General features: G+C 35.3%; 1 protein-coding gene and 1 long non-coding RNA gene across 2 annotated transcripts in view; both read right to left on the bottom strand.

The window, feature by feature from the left end:
- Positions 1-11194: 11194 nt before the first annotated feature.
- On the bottom strand, positions 11195-11989 carry LOC124386924. Its single transcript, XR_006926056.1, has 3 exons — positions 11968-11989; positions 11430-11678; positions 11195-11326 (listed from the first exon to the last, which is right to left on the bottom strand). It is a non-coding gene; the product is annotated as an uncharacterized LOC124386924 (long non-coding RNA).
- A 198-nt stretch (positions 11990-12187) lies between these two features.
- The window catches only part of LOC124386911 (leukocyte immunoglobulin-like receptor subfamily B member 2), a gene marked incomplete at its 3' end in the record, with an annotated part of 29179 nt that continues 25721 nt past the window's right edge, over positions 12188-15645 (bottom strand). The window contains exon 6 of the mRNA XM_046850959.1: positions 12188-12243. Coding sequence (XP_046706915.1) covers positions 12188-12243 — 56 coding nt within the window. The remainder of the gene's footprint in view (positions 12244-15645) is intronic.

The raw sequence follows: 15645 nt of genomic DNA, 5'->3' as shown, positions 1-15645 counted from the left end.
CAGTGCATCTAAAATGTCATGATGAATGTCATAAGCATAAAATTATGGTTGATTAACAAATGGGTTTCATTAACTCTATCCACCTATTTGTATATGAATAGTTTTAATTTAATTGTTTTTATAAATATTTGTCATCTGGTGTGGTTTATCAAAAAAACAATTTTTACCAAGCTCTGTCTAACAGACAAACTATAGAATAAGTACTAGTTACAAACAATAGCTACTGGTACAATAATTATAATGGTGTTTATTCAAAAATATGTAAACATGTTCTAAATATTTGCAGATTTTCCATATACAGTGTTTGTTACTATATTGTATTATATCCACAAATATAGTATACTACACAATAAGTAGCTATTCATAAATGTCTAATTGCAAATTTCCATATGTCTCAAAAACACACACTCACCTGATACAGTCAGTGTAACAGCATCACTGAGGTGTGAGGAACGTGAGCCTCCACTCTCTCTTCCTTTACAGGTGTATTTACCTGTGTGTGTCACCTCAACACTACTGATTGTGTACATCTGTACACTACTGACAGGACTGAGTGAAGCATCTTTATACCAGCTGTACTGCCACCTAGATACACTTTCATCCTGTATCTCACATCTCAGAGTGACAGTGTCTCCACTGAACACTGGTTTATCAGGATGTATTGTTGCCACTGGTTTGGGTTTCACTGTAGAAAATAACAGAGAATGTAATATGGGATGCTGAATGTTAGAATAAGTGTATGATGATGGTATAAGAATGGTGGAACAGGGAATTGAGATGTGATTGTGTGAATCTGTAATGGAAATCACTGCATGGGCTCAGAAACACCTTCAGAAATCATTTGTTCACTGTGTCATCTAAAAATGCAGGTTAATGTTGAAGCCATATGGGAAAATGATACCAAAATACAGCCATCTTCTCTGTGCCAAAACACATTTAAATGGATTGAGGCAACATGGAAAACTTTTCCATGGTTAGATGAATCAAAAGACGAAATTAAAGGTTGCATCAAAAAGTTTTAAGACTAGCTCTGTTTACAAGAACATACTTTATTTATCCACGTTTACACACTATAACATTCAGACTAGTCCCCTTGTACAGCAATACAGCACTCTCAGCATTTCTGCACTAATGGAATGTGTCCTTAATTTTTTTTAAGCATTCTAAGCAACTTCTGCTTTTCACACTGGATCTCCGCAGTAGTGTCAAAACGGTGATCTTTGAGCTGGATCTTCATTTTCAGGAAGAGGCCAAAACCTGCAGGAGCAAAATTTTTAGAGTAGGGTTGGTGCAGAAATGAGATCACTGTGTTTCTGGGGAGAAGCTGTTTGAGGAGAGCTCGGTGACAGGGTTCACAAGTTTTCAGAATAGCAGACATGGTAACACACAGGGTCAGAATAGCACCAGTTGCACAGCTCCTGATGTACACAAGACAATGTCTTTTGACACACAGTCTTATAAAGGTCAGTGATCCCTATGATTAGACGTGTAGCTTTGTGCTTCCATCTGTTGACGTGTTTAACCTCAACATTTTGATACCACCTTGAATTTTTTTAGAAACAATGGAGGCCACATTGTCTAAACTAATGAAGAGAAGGATCATCTGGCTTATAATCAGCGATCAATTCAAAATACTGCATCTCTAATGGAATGATGGAGCATTAGTGCCTATGGAATGGAACTTGAACATTTGGATAGGATCAATACTGAAAGGTATGTACAGGTTTTAGACAAGTTTTGTTTTTGCAACCACATATTTACAACAAAATTATTCATTATTTATTTATTTATTTATTTATTTATTTATTTATTTATTTATTTATTTATTTATTTATTTTCAAGATGAATTAATACAGATGAAGGAGATTTTCATAAATATCCAATTGCACATTTTAATGTGTCAGCAAAATTAGCAGTAGAAGCATGGAGATATTTAGAAGAGATGCAGTGGAGTTTTTAACAAGATTGTTTAACAAGATTCTGGAAGGTGAGAGGATGCCTGAATGGAGAAGGAGTGTGCTGGTACTGTTCTTTAAGAATAAGGAGATGTGCAGACCTGCAGTAACTACAGAATAAGTTAATCAGTCACACCATGAAGTTATGGGAAAGAGTAGTGGAAGCCAGGCTGAGAGAAGAGGTGAACATCTGTGAGCAACAGTATGGTTCCATGTTGAGGAAGAGCACCACAGATGCATTTTATGTTTTGAGATTGTTTATGGAGAAGTATAGAGAAGGTCAAAAGGAGTTGCATTGTGTGTTTGGGTTTAGACAAAGTGTACGACAGGGTGGAGAGAGGAGTTGTGGTAGTGTATGTGGAAGTCAGATGTGGTTGAGATGGTTTGGACATGTTCAGAGGAGGGACATGGGGTATATCGGTAGAAAATTGCTGAGTATGGAGCCGGCAGGAAGGAGGAAAAGAGGAAGACCAAGGAGGAGGTTTATGGATGTGGTGAGGGAAGACATGCAGGTAGTTGGTTTTAAAAAGGCAGATGTAGAGGACAGAGTACTATGGAGACATATGATCCGCTGTGGCGCCCCCTAATGGGGCAGTTGAAGTGGAAGAAGTGTCACCAAAACACCTCACACACTCACCTGCTATAGTCAGTGTAACAGCGTCACTGAAGTCTGATGATGCCACTGGTTTGGGTCTTGCTGAAGGAAACAGAGCATCTAAAATGTCATAAACAAAATATTATAATAAGTAAATAATTGATTTACAAATAGTGTACTGGTGAATGCAGAGTTTCACAAATTCACAACACAACACACACACACACACACACACACACACACACACACACACTACACCATTTATAAAGAATATCATTCATTCTGAAAATTGTAAACTATGTGGTCAGTTTATCTCCTCATGATAGCGAGCTTGTTATACTGTGATTGTCTTTTTGCCTTCAGCTTGTTGTTACTTGTTGTTCTCTGAAGCCTGAAGTATCCTGTTTGCTGAGCTCCTGACCCTGTTCTGAATTTAACATTGATTCTACCTCTTGTTTTGGATTTGGATTTTCTTTGCACATTTCCCTTTTTATAGACTGAGTTTTGTGTACTTGCACGACCTTTCTGAGCCTTTGTATGTGACATAAATGTAACACTAGTAGAAAAAAGAACAGAATTGTGCCTCTCATTCCAAAATAAATGTATAAGAATAGACAGCATTTGGCAGACACCCTTATCAGAATACTTTATTAATCCCACAGTGAAATTGTTATTCAGCAACTTAAAATGATCTCATTTACCATACAAAGATGAGGGTTAAGAGCCTTGCTCAAAGGGCCCAGCAGTGGCAGTATCATTATTAATGATAATAATAATAATAATAATAATAATAATAATAATAATAATAATAATAATAATAAAATAATAATGATAATAATAAATGTGACCATGATGTTGTTTTTAATGATTTCCCAAAAAAATATTCAGCAGTCACAGTTTTCATCCAGAAAAAAGAGTTTATTTAAAACTTTAACGTTTTGTAGATTTATTTACTACACAGTAAGAAAATTTTTATTAATGGCAAATTACACATTTTCACAAGTCCAAAAAAAAAAAAAACCACACTCACCTGATACAGTCAGTGTAACAGCATCACTGAGGTGTGAGGAACGTGAGCCTCCACTCTCTCTTCCTTTACAGGTGTATTTACCTGTGTGTGTCACTTCAACACTACTGATTCTGTACATCTGTACACTACTGACAGGACTGAGTGAAGCATCTTTATACCAGCTGTACTGCCACCTAGATACACTTTCATCCTGTATCTCACATCTCAGAGTGACAGTGTCTCCACTGAACACCTGATTATCAGGATTTATAGATGCCACTGGTTTGGGTCTTTCTGTATGTAGGAATATTGCATTTAATTTATCATATCAGTGGACAATGTTGATATAAAAATAGTGGAATATTTGATGCAACTGTTTGCTTTCATCACCTCAGTCCTCTAATGTACAAAATAAATGAGGTTTTCAGTTATTTTAAATAATAAGTCAGCAAACAAGTTTTCTTATACAAAGGAATCACAAAGAATAACACCAATACCAATAACCAAGCAATATATATATATATATACACAATGTTTTTTGTATAATATTTTTTTTGTATTGGAATATTGAAAAGGGTCATAACATACCACTTCCTGTAATCCTGTAAAATTATTTCTCTCTTTGTATGTGTTTGTGTTTGTGTGTGTGTGTGTGTGTGTGTGTGTGTGTGTGTGTGTGTGTGTGTGTGTGTGTGTGTGTGTGTGTGTGTGTGTGTGTGTGTGTGTGTGAGTGTGTATGAGATCAAAGGAAGTGATAAGGCTTTAACACTCAGTTAGTCATTAGAGGGACAGGATGGAGTTCAGTCCACTCACTGTGATGTTCTGTGAGTAAATGTATGTTCTCTTTGTGCCTTTATTAAAGTGTGTAGTGGAGTATAATGTTATTCATCTGCAGTTTAAATATTCTGAGTGAGGAGTTAATTGTGTGATTAGGACATTGTTTGAACTTCAGCAAACCTGCTCAAGTGGATCAGTGGATCCATATGTGTTATGTGACAGGTTCGGTTTGAAGTGTAACTCTAGGTAACTAAGGAGATTTTACAGTACAACATCTACATTATTCAGAGGATTTAAATATACTAATGAGTGTAAATGAATCTGTATTGTTGAAATATGTACCTGATCTTCAGTGTCCTGAACCAATGAGCAAAGTTTCTGTAATTACTGTAATTAGTGCACATATGAATTTTCATTTCACTGCTATATTGTTGTGGTTTTACTTTTTATGGTTTAATATTGTCTCGTTTTTCCTGCTGTAGCATAGGAATTTCTCACATGGGATTAATAAAGTGTTTCCTTCAAAGCGGATCACTGGATCCAGCAGTATTATTGAGTGTAAGATGAGGATCCCAGTGCAGTTCAGACAATCAAAAGTGCTTTATAAAGTGAAATGCAAGGTTTCATTTTTAAACTCTGCTAGATAACTTCATCACTGCATTTCTTCCCAGTCCTGTAGAGGAATTAAATAGCCTGATTTAGGGGTGTGTAAATCCAGTTTGTATGTAAATCACAGTTGTGTATGAACAGTAACAGAGTCTACATGATTGTGGAGAATTTATGTAGGTGTCTGCAGTGAGGAACATCACACACTTTTTCAGAGGGTAAAATGAAGCAGCAAAATATTTTCAAGCATATTTTACTGTAAAAGATAAATATTTATTTACTTTTTATTGTAAGAGGCTGTGCTACACCTCAAACAGCCGACAGAGGGCAGAAGCAGCACATTGAGAGCAGCCAATCAGGAGAACTGAGTTACCCAGAATTCTCCAGGCTGATTAAACTGGATTACCTGCACCTGACTGGAAGATTATTTAAATCCAGTATGCATCTGCTCTTCCTTCTTCTTTATGGGAAAACAAAAAACACAAAAAAAAAAAAAACACCACCTACTGTTCATCACCAAAACCTGCATACAAAATAGAACACGTGACCAGAGTTAAACACAACATATATATTTTAGCTCGCTAAAGTAAATATAGTGAACACTTTGTTTTCGAGGAAAGAAGAAGAGCCCATGGTTGAAAAGTAAAACCTACGTCTTTGTTGCCCTCTAGTGGTAACTACAAGTACATTTTTCATAATTTCCACTAGTAATTAATTTTTATGAAAAGTATCTTTTAATTCACCTGATCTTCTTTCAGTCTGCTCACACTCTATATTTAAAAGAGTGTCTACATACCTGAATGTTTTCAAATGGAGATCATTTACTTAATGTAAAATAAATATCTACTTGTTTGGTTTTGTTTTTGTCTAGTTTAGTTTTGTCATCCGCTCTTCTCTGTTGGTACAGTCCTGTCAGCCTGAAGCCTGGATTGTGAAATAAAATGGTTAAGGGGTTAAAAGAAATGAAAAAAAAAAAAAACATAAAAACTGATAATATATTTGATGATTTATTTTAGCAAAGTTTTTGGCCATATTGTTACCAAACTAAATATTAATAATGTATTTAATATTCACAGAATAAATATTTGACATTCTTTTAATGTTTTCTTCTAATGTTGCATAATTACTTGTAACCAAGAAGGTTTTGCTGTAGATGTAGAAAATGCAGTATTATATACAGTAATGTGGAGTGAATAAGTGAATGTAATTTGTGCTTCATGGTGTGATGTGAGAAATGAAGAGAGATGATTTTTCTCTATATTACAGGATCTGTATACAGTTTCCTCATGTTTATTTCATTCAGGTTTGTTAGGTGTGTATGGAGGTGTGGAGCTGCTTTATCCTGCTCATGGCTGTGATCAATATAGAGTTTAATCCTAGGAGCAGTGGATGAGTCCATTACAGGAGACCATACACACATACAGTACATTCATACACACTTACAGTACATTTATACACACATACAGTTCATTCATACACACACATAGTACAATTATACACACATATAGTACATTCATACACACAAACAGTACATTCATACACACTCATTCACAATACCTAGTTCAGACATTTAGAGAAGCCAGTCCACCTTCCTGACTGTTTTTTAAAAAGTGAAAGAGATCCACATATGGAGAACATGTCCAGCTCTATTTAGACAGCAGCCTGAGCTCAGGATCAAACAGAAACTCTGAGATGGCAACAAGACCCACTGCACCACCATCAACCCCTTAAATCAGCAGTCTATAATTTATGCACCTCATCACCTTCCAAACATCTCCATATATACAGTTGTGTTCAAAATTATTCAACCCCCAATGCTGTAAATGGTTTTAGGGAATTTAGTGTACATTTGTAATTGTATTCAGAATGAAATCCTACAAGGACTTTTTAAAGAACCATATGCAACTAAAATTACATCAATTAGTTTTGTAATACAGTAGTAAATGTTTCTTTTGTGAATTCTTCATTGACATAATTATTCAACCCCTTAAAGACTACCACTCTGAATAACAGAGGTTCAATGAAGTGTTTTCAATCAGGTATTGAAAACACCTGTGGATATCAGGGAGCAGCAATAAAGCCTAATAAGCACCAATTAGGCAGCTTTAAAATGACTGTGATACTCAGCTCCTTCTAGACATTTACTGGTGTGGTTACAAACATGGTGAGGTCAAGAGAATGGTCCAGGAAGACAAGAGAACAGGTGATTACTCTTCACAGAAAGGGCAATGGCTATAAGAAGATTGCAAAGATGTTAAACATACTAAGAGACACCATAGGAAGCATCATTCGCAAATTCAAGGCAAAGGGCACTGTTGAAACGTTACCTGGTCGTGGCAGAAAGAAGATGCTGACTTCGACTGCTGTGCGCTACCTGAAGCGAGAGTGGAGAAAAGTCCCGTGTGACTGCTGAGGAACTGAGAAAAGATTTGTCAGATGTGGGTACTGAGGTTTCTGCTCAGACAATACGGCGCACCCTGCGTAATGAAGGCCTCCATGCCAGAACTCCCAGGCGCACCCCCTTGCTGTCCCCAAAGAATAAGAAGAGTCGACTGCAGTATGCCAAAAGTCATGTGGACAAACCACAGAAGTTTTGGGATAGTGTTCTGTGGACTGATGAAACAAAATTAGAACTGTTTGGGCCCATGGATCAACGCTATGTTTGGAGGAGGAAGAACAAGGCCTATGAAGAAAAGAACACCTTGCCTACTGTGAAGCATGGCGGGGGGTCAATCATGCTTTGGGGCTGTTTTGCTTCTGCAGGTACTGGAAAGCTTCAGCGTGTGCAAGGTACCATGAATTCTCTTCAGTACCAGGAGATATTGGATGACAATGTGATGCAGTCCGTCACAAACCTGAGGCTTGGAAGACGTTGGACCTTTCAACAGGACAATGATCCCAAGCATACCTCCAAGTCCACTAGAGCATGGTTGCAGATTAAAGGCTGGAACATTTTGAAGTGGCCATCGCAGTCACCAGACTTAAATCCGATTGAGAACCTCTGGTGGGACTTAAAGAAAGCAGTTGCAGTGCACAAGCCTAAGAATGTGACTGAACTGGAGGCTTTTGACCATGATGAATGGGCGAATATACTCGTAGATCGCTGCAAGACACTTGTGTCAAGCTATGCTTCACGTTTAAAAGCTGTTATAACTGTAAAAGGATGTTGTACTAAGTACTAAGATTGAATGTCACTTGGGGGTTGAATAAAACTGATAATGATGTGAGCTCAGAAAAGACATTTGTGTTTATTTCATTATAAATGTTATGTTATATTTGTCTGACCTACACGTGCCTCTTTGATTTAATTGTAAGCAGGATGACTAAATGATCATAATCAATGTCAAACCGACCAAAACAATCAATTTCAGTGGGGGTTGAATAATTTTGAACACAACTGTAAACATCATCACCTTCCATACATCTCCATATATAAATATATAGATTTATTTAGAGAGAGAAAAACTTGAACCTGAACGAGTGACTGGTTAAATGATTTTATTTAATGTCTGAAATTGAAAATATAATAAACTTAAAAAAAAAAACAGGTGAAAGAAAATTATAGAGAAATTGAATTTACTTTAAATCTCCTCAGTGACTACATGGTACATACATTATTAAGTAAGTAAATATAAACTACTACTAATCATGAAGTCTATTTATAAGATAAAAATTAAACTTTTCAAAAAATAGTTACACAAGGACCTTTATGCATTCCTGATGTTCTTTGAAACACTGTTCAAGTTTGAGACATTAAAATTTCTTAATGCATTTACTAGAGTCTTCATAATACAAGCTGAAGTTACTAATCCAAGAGAAGATTCTGTTCATATAAATTTAATTTGTATTTTATTCTGCAAAGCTGTAAAATTTAATCAGACAAATGTGCCTTTTTTGCCTCTGTACTGAACTGTTCAGATCTGAACTGATCTTTACTGTTGTTCCATTTCACCATTCTGGATGAACTGGAAGCACAGATACTGTAGATCAACCATTCAAATGCAAACTTAAAATAAACATTTGTAATGAATCACTTCAGCAATTTTTTTTTAGTCACAGTGTCTGGTTTTATGTGACTTTTCAGCAGGTCCAATTCTCCTCGAAACTCGTTCTAATCAGGGCATAGAATTCAGCTGGTGGTTTGGTAGATCAATAAAATCTTTAGAATGACTTGAACCATCTTCTAAACCTCTGTGGTTTACACAAAACTCCAGGAACATTCTGATATTGTGGGAATGGTTGATGTGAGCAAGTTCACAGATCAAAGAATTTGAAACATTTCACATCTGAAAATTTTAGGAAAAACAGAAGACAAAGACAACTCAGTGTCTGTAGCTTCATCAGTGTAGAGAGACACACGGCTCACTGCAGAGAGAAGAGATGCATAAGGTTGCATTGATATGGATAGAAATCCATTTCTCCTGATATTACTATCAATGATGGTAGAAAATTTACTGAACAGTTTGGAAGAATATCACAGACTAAAGCAGCAAATTAGTATGTAATGTTGTTTGTATTTTTAAACATATGGCATTCAGTTAACCAAGTAGAATAAAATGAGTGAAGTTGTGAAAGAAGCTACCAAAATAACACGTATGAACCGTTCAGACCATCACAGGTTTCAGAGGGTTTTGTGAATATTGATTTTTGTGTTTATGAAAATTGTAATGTTTTTGCAGTTTCTGCTTGTGGCCCAAATTCATCCCACTGTCCCTTTAAACCTATTTCTTACTTCATGGTGTGTGGATTGTCTTTAAAGCTTTATAAATTTAATGAGTTTTACCTTCATGTTATGATGCAGCTCTGAGTAAACAGTATCATCACCCACTCTGCTCTTTACTAGTTGTGAAAAGTAACAAATTGTTAGTTAATATTCTAAAACCTACAGTTCATCTACAGCACTGGTTAATTCTCAACTCTGATTGGTCAGCTGCATTTTAGTACATTATTGTTTCTATATTAACAGCTTGTCCACATGGATTTGAAAGAGAAATAGTTTCCTGTATTTTGTTCCTATTAATGTAGAGAGGAAAAAGAGATGCATAAATAATGACTGTTTAAAGCTGCTATATTGAAAGTGAGAACAGGAACTTGATTTTGTATAATTCCCCCATATTGAATGTAACTATATGTAATTAAAAAAAAAAAACTTAATGTTATATAATCTTAAACACGTAGTGACTAATATTGTTGGTGATAAAAGGAGAATAAAACACTTGACATGCTATTATAGGAAAATGAAAACTCCACTACTTTACATGATCCTGTTGTGTATCTTTTCTTTCTAACAGCATCAAACAGAGTGTTTTATTTATTACATCATTACATAAAATTCTTTATTACCTCTACCTTGTGCTCTCTTTACTTTTTTCATAGGTTTTAGTTGAACCTCAGCGTAAGTCACATCATTCATGCCGAGTTGAGCATCAACACCTGCAGAAGCAGAGAACAAAACCATCTCAATGATCTTTAGTAGTATAATACATGACTGAATGTGATTACTTCCCAGTTTTATATTTTAATAAATACATTAAATGTGCATAATTTAACATTAAAAACACTCCACCATTCTTCTTGCTTGTCTTCTTCTTCTTCATGACCTGTGCGTAAGTAACTTCACTGCTCTGAGCTGCAGCTTCACCTGAACACAGTGCAGTGTGTTAATCACTACAGGACACTTCTGAACTTTACTGTATAGAGTTTATCTATAGTTAAGTCTCCAATAGTGAGAGGAAATGTCTAAACTAAAATAAATCTACTGTTCCACTCGTATCTGCCTGATCCACTGTCACATAAATGTGTGTTTCCTATATAAAAAAACTAAAAAATCTAAATACAATATCTGAAGTGAACGTGAAGATAAATTACAATAAATTGAGAATTTTCTAAATGAACAGATGCAGAAATAATCAGTCACTGAGACAGAATCTGACCAGTCTGAAGTGGTTTGTGTCCTGACTGAGAGTCTTCAGCTCCTGATCGCCTCTGATTCTGCTCTGATGTCTGATTGGATTTCTGTATATATATATATAATAAATAATTTAGTATTACGTTTGAAAGTAAATTAGGATTAAAGCTAGTAGCAGGTTTTAATACTTTTTTATCAGATTACAGCAGGAACCTCTCTAATACATGATAATACATTTAATTTGTCATAACAAATATCATGTAAACATAAATAACATGTTCATAACTGTTTTTGTGGGTTTTTTTTTTTTCAATATGGGTATACGTTAACTTCAGTTCTCAGACCTTTCTTCATTTTGTAGAACCACAGCAGGATCATTAATATCAGCAAAATGATGAACAAAAAGGACAAACTCAGTCCCACAGCCACTCCTACTGTTTCACCACTGGGTCTAGATCCTGAGATTGAGACAGAGCCTGGACAGAAAGAAGACCACATTTTACGCTTTTAAACACTGCAGATATAAACAGCATTATAAAAAGATTTTACAAGGATTTAATTAAAATATATATTTCTCACGTCTGACTGAGATCCAGCTTCTCGGTGACTCTCCTCTCTCTGGGTGTTTACAGTGGTAGAAACCTTCATCTGACTTTGAGACTTTATGGATGATCATCTCTCCTGTAGTCTGGTTCTGGACGACTGATCCATCTTTATAGAAATCAGCTCGGAGGTTTGAGGGATTTGTGTTACGATATAAACAGTGTAGAGTCAGAGGATGTCCCTCAGTCACAGGATGAACAGAACTCTCCAGGACCACACGACCATCTAGAACACAGAAAATCACAATTACACAGAAATAGTTCATATACAACATGAACATCAATGTTTAACTTAAAACTGTATCTAACTTATATACTGATATATTTTGAAGCATTCGATAGTGGGGCAGCACTGCTGAGTGCACCGAGCAATTTCACTGAATGTGGTCATTAAAAAAAAAATACATAAAAACAGCTATTTGTCAGAAAGCTGATAAAATGTCTTGATGTTCTGAATATTGTCTAGAAACATTTCTTTTTCTCTTTAAAAGTAAACACACTACATGAAGACTCACCATGAACTGTGATGTTGACAGGATTACTGTTTTCTCCAGATTCAGACTCACACCAGTAAACTCCAGTGTAGGATGTGGAGAGGAAGCTGATGTTACATGTAGATCCTGTAACTGATCCCCACTGTGAACAATCTAACACTCCTTCACTGTCTGTGTATCGTCTCACTGTCCATCCAGTAGAGTTACTCTGGTCCTCACAGCTCAGTGAGAGAGAGTCACGAGTAAAGTGTTGAGTTCTGCTGGGACTGATGATCAGAGACACTGGAGGAGATTCACCTTACACACAGAAGAAACACACACATATTATATATATATATATATATATATATATATATATATATATATATACACAAATTGTAATGTAATGATGATACAAGTGTGTGTTCAAAATGATGTCTATTGATTTGAAAATTAAAGCCACAGTGCACAATATGAGACAAAACACACACAGGTTTAACATGGAATAATCCAGAAAGCTGCTAAAAGGAACTAAGTTCAAGGAACAAAACCAAAACTGGAGAAAATCTTGCGATTGTTGTAAAGGCACAGGGCAACACAAAGGATTTAAACACAAACAGTGTTTATGGTGAAAATAGTAATAGGTGCACATGATCAGCATCACATGAGCTCAGAACCATGAATTTTCTCATCATTGTTACAAATCTGGAAATTGACTCTTATGGATTAGGGCAATTTACAACCTTATACATATTATTATTACTGATTAATAAATGTTAAACAAATCTTCTTACATTTATTCTTTTTTTTTTTTTAAGATTTTTTTAAACAAATAATATCAGACAGCTCAACAATCAGTTTCCTCACCAGAGATCCATAGAGGCTGTGGATTGCTGTACAGTGTGTGAAAGGCTGGTTCTCCTCTCTTTCCTCTACACACATAAACTCCTGTGTGATGAAGAGCAGAAGGACTGAGAGTGTAGTTGCTGCCAGATCCTCTGCTGCTGTCTGAGAGAAGCTCCACATACATGATAGAGACATGATTAATTTGTACTGCAGTTACACCGTCTCTGTAGGGAACAACTGTGTACCAGCTGAATGTCCAGTCTGTAGAGGAGTCTGTAACCTCACAGCTTAGAGTCACTGAGTCTCCTTCAGTCAGCCAGTTCTGTGGAGATACACTCAGTACTGCCTGTGGTCTCTCTGTTAAACAGGAAAAGTTTTTAATTAGTATATTTTTTACAAAAAATAATAAAATATACAAATGTATAATTGTGTTTGTGTTATCAAGCAAAATCACACACCCTTGTCTTACATTTTAAAAGAATACAAGTGCGAGGCGTTTGGACTTCATCTCTCTGCTTCTATACATGTGTGGGTCAATTCAACATCACTGTAATTCTGTATACTACTGACAGGATTGTGTAAAGTGCCTTTATACCAGCATTACTGCCAGCTAGATACTCTTTCACATAATAACAATATCTAAATGATCATGTTGTATCACAATGTATATAAAGTACAACCATGACCAGTTTATGACCGGATTAAAAACCCCACATTTATTTATTTTTTCCAAAGTGAAATTGACAGTGTTTGCTGTAATTTTTAAAGACCACATACAGTACATTTTAAAGCCAAAGTGACTGATCAGCATTTCTAGTATCTGATGTATGAGAGTGAATCTCTTTCTGATAAACACACATTTACCTGGTCTACTTACTTTACTTTGCCCTGTTACACTTTGTTACAGACAGGGTGACAAATACTTTTATAAACTTATATCAAAACATTATCTAAAAGATTATAGAAGAAATACACTTGTAATAATTATGCAGTCTTTGTCCTTGTGTTTTTAACAGGTTTAGGAGAGTGTGAATAAAATCATGAAATACCTTTTGCTGTAATCTTGACAGGATCACTGAGCTGTGTGTAGTAGTAGTTATAGTTATTATAGCTGTTGGTTGTTCTGCCTGCACGACACTGATACACTGTTTCTCCTGCATTATTGACTCTTGTACTGAATGTGTTGATGGGTACAGTGTTCACAAGCTGTGAATTTTTGTACCATGAAAACTCCCATGCAGTCATCTCCTTCAGCTTACAGCTCAGAGTGATGGTGTCTCCAGTGTAGATGGAGATCTGAGGATTTATTCTCACCGTGGGTTTGGGTTTTTCTGTTAGAATGAATGATGATGGTGTCTAAGCTGATTTTCACTTTACATCATAATCAGTGTCATTTAGATTCTATTAAAAATTTATGTTCTACATTAGTGATGCTCACACTTTTTCAGCTTGCAAGATGTTGTTAAATTGCCCATATCAGTCATATAATAAATTATACACACATTTAAAACCACATAAATAAACCAGTTAAATTTTATTTAATCTCTACAACCATTATTTATTATCATTGAATTTAAAAACAAACTTTTTCCAAAATACAAATTCTGTAAATATATTCATACATGTTTAATGTATGTATTAACAGGTATCTGTTAGCAATCTGAAATGGATATTGTAGGCTGTAGACTTTATGGAACACATAAATAAAGAATTCTTACACACTCGTGAGTCGATCACTGGTGAAAGGAAGCCAAAGTTATTGGCCAGCAGTTTCTTACAGGAACACTTTATTTTACACGGTAACTGAGTAACTACAAAAGACCAGCTAAACATTGTGATTTATTCTTCTACACTTCTGTTGTAACCAGTCATGACTTCTTTAATTTAATTTAATTTAATTTAATTTAATTTAATTTAACTCAAACTTTTAGAATTCTGAATTCTGAAATTGTTTACAATGGAAACTATTTAAATAATTTATTATAAGTTAAATAGATATTTTAAAGAAAACTTCACCACATTAACACTTACATTAGTGTTTTTTTTTTTGTTGTTGTTGTTTTAGCTTTTGAAGCATCCAACTTCATAAACTTGTGACTGAGCTGTTACTCTAGAAAGTGTAAAATATAAGTGCACTGTCCGAGCTGCTGTTTAAAAAAAATCAAAACCTAATCAAACCACTGACCAAACAGAATGCAGAATTATCAGTTTTGTGGTATTATTTTAAGTGTTTCTGCACACTTAAAAAACAAAAGGAAAACCATGAAATACCTGTTGCTGTAATTTTGACAGGATCACTGAGTCTTGTGTAGTCATAATCATAGTTTGTATATTTATTGTAAATTGTCCTTCTTGCACGACACTGATACACTGTTGCTCCTGCTTTGTTAAGTGTCACGCTGAGTGTTTTGGTGTATACAGTGCTCACAAACTGTGAATTTCTGTAATAGTAAAACATCATTTCAGATGCCTCCTGCAGCTCACAGCTCAGAGAGACTGTATCTTCAGTGTAGATGAAGCTTTGAGGAGTCAATTTGGGTTTTTCTGTTGGAATAAAGGGACAACATCAGAGCTGAAATGAATGAAGGTGTCAGATTTAACTTTCACTTTACATCATAAATAGTTGATTTACTGTGCTTTTATATATATATATATATATATTGGTAGAAGAATGCTGAGGATGGAGCCACCAGGTAGGAGGAAAAGAGGAAGGCCAAGAAGGAGGTTCATGGATGTGGTGAGGGAAGACATGCAGGTAGTTGGTGTAAAAGAGGCAGATGTAGAGGACAGGGTGGTATGGAGACGGATGAAGAAGAAGATAGAAGATATATATATATATATATATATATATATATATATATATATATATATATA

Source organism: Silurus meridionalis, chromosome 6 (genome assembly GCF_014805685.1).
Source record: "Silurus meridionalis isolate SWU-2019-XX chromosome 6, ASM1480568v1, whole genome shotgun sequence".
In the NCBI taxonomy this organism is placed as follows: Eukaryota; Metazoa; Chordata; class Actinopteri; order Siluriformes; family Siluridae; genus Silurus; species Silurus meridionalis.
The sequence above is the reverse complement of the archived record's forward strand: the minus strand, read 5'-3'. Positions and strand labels throughout refer to the sequence as shown.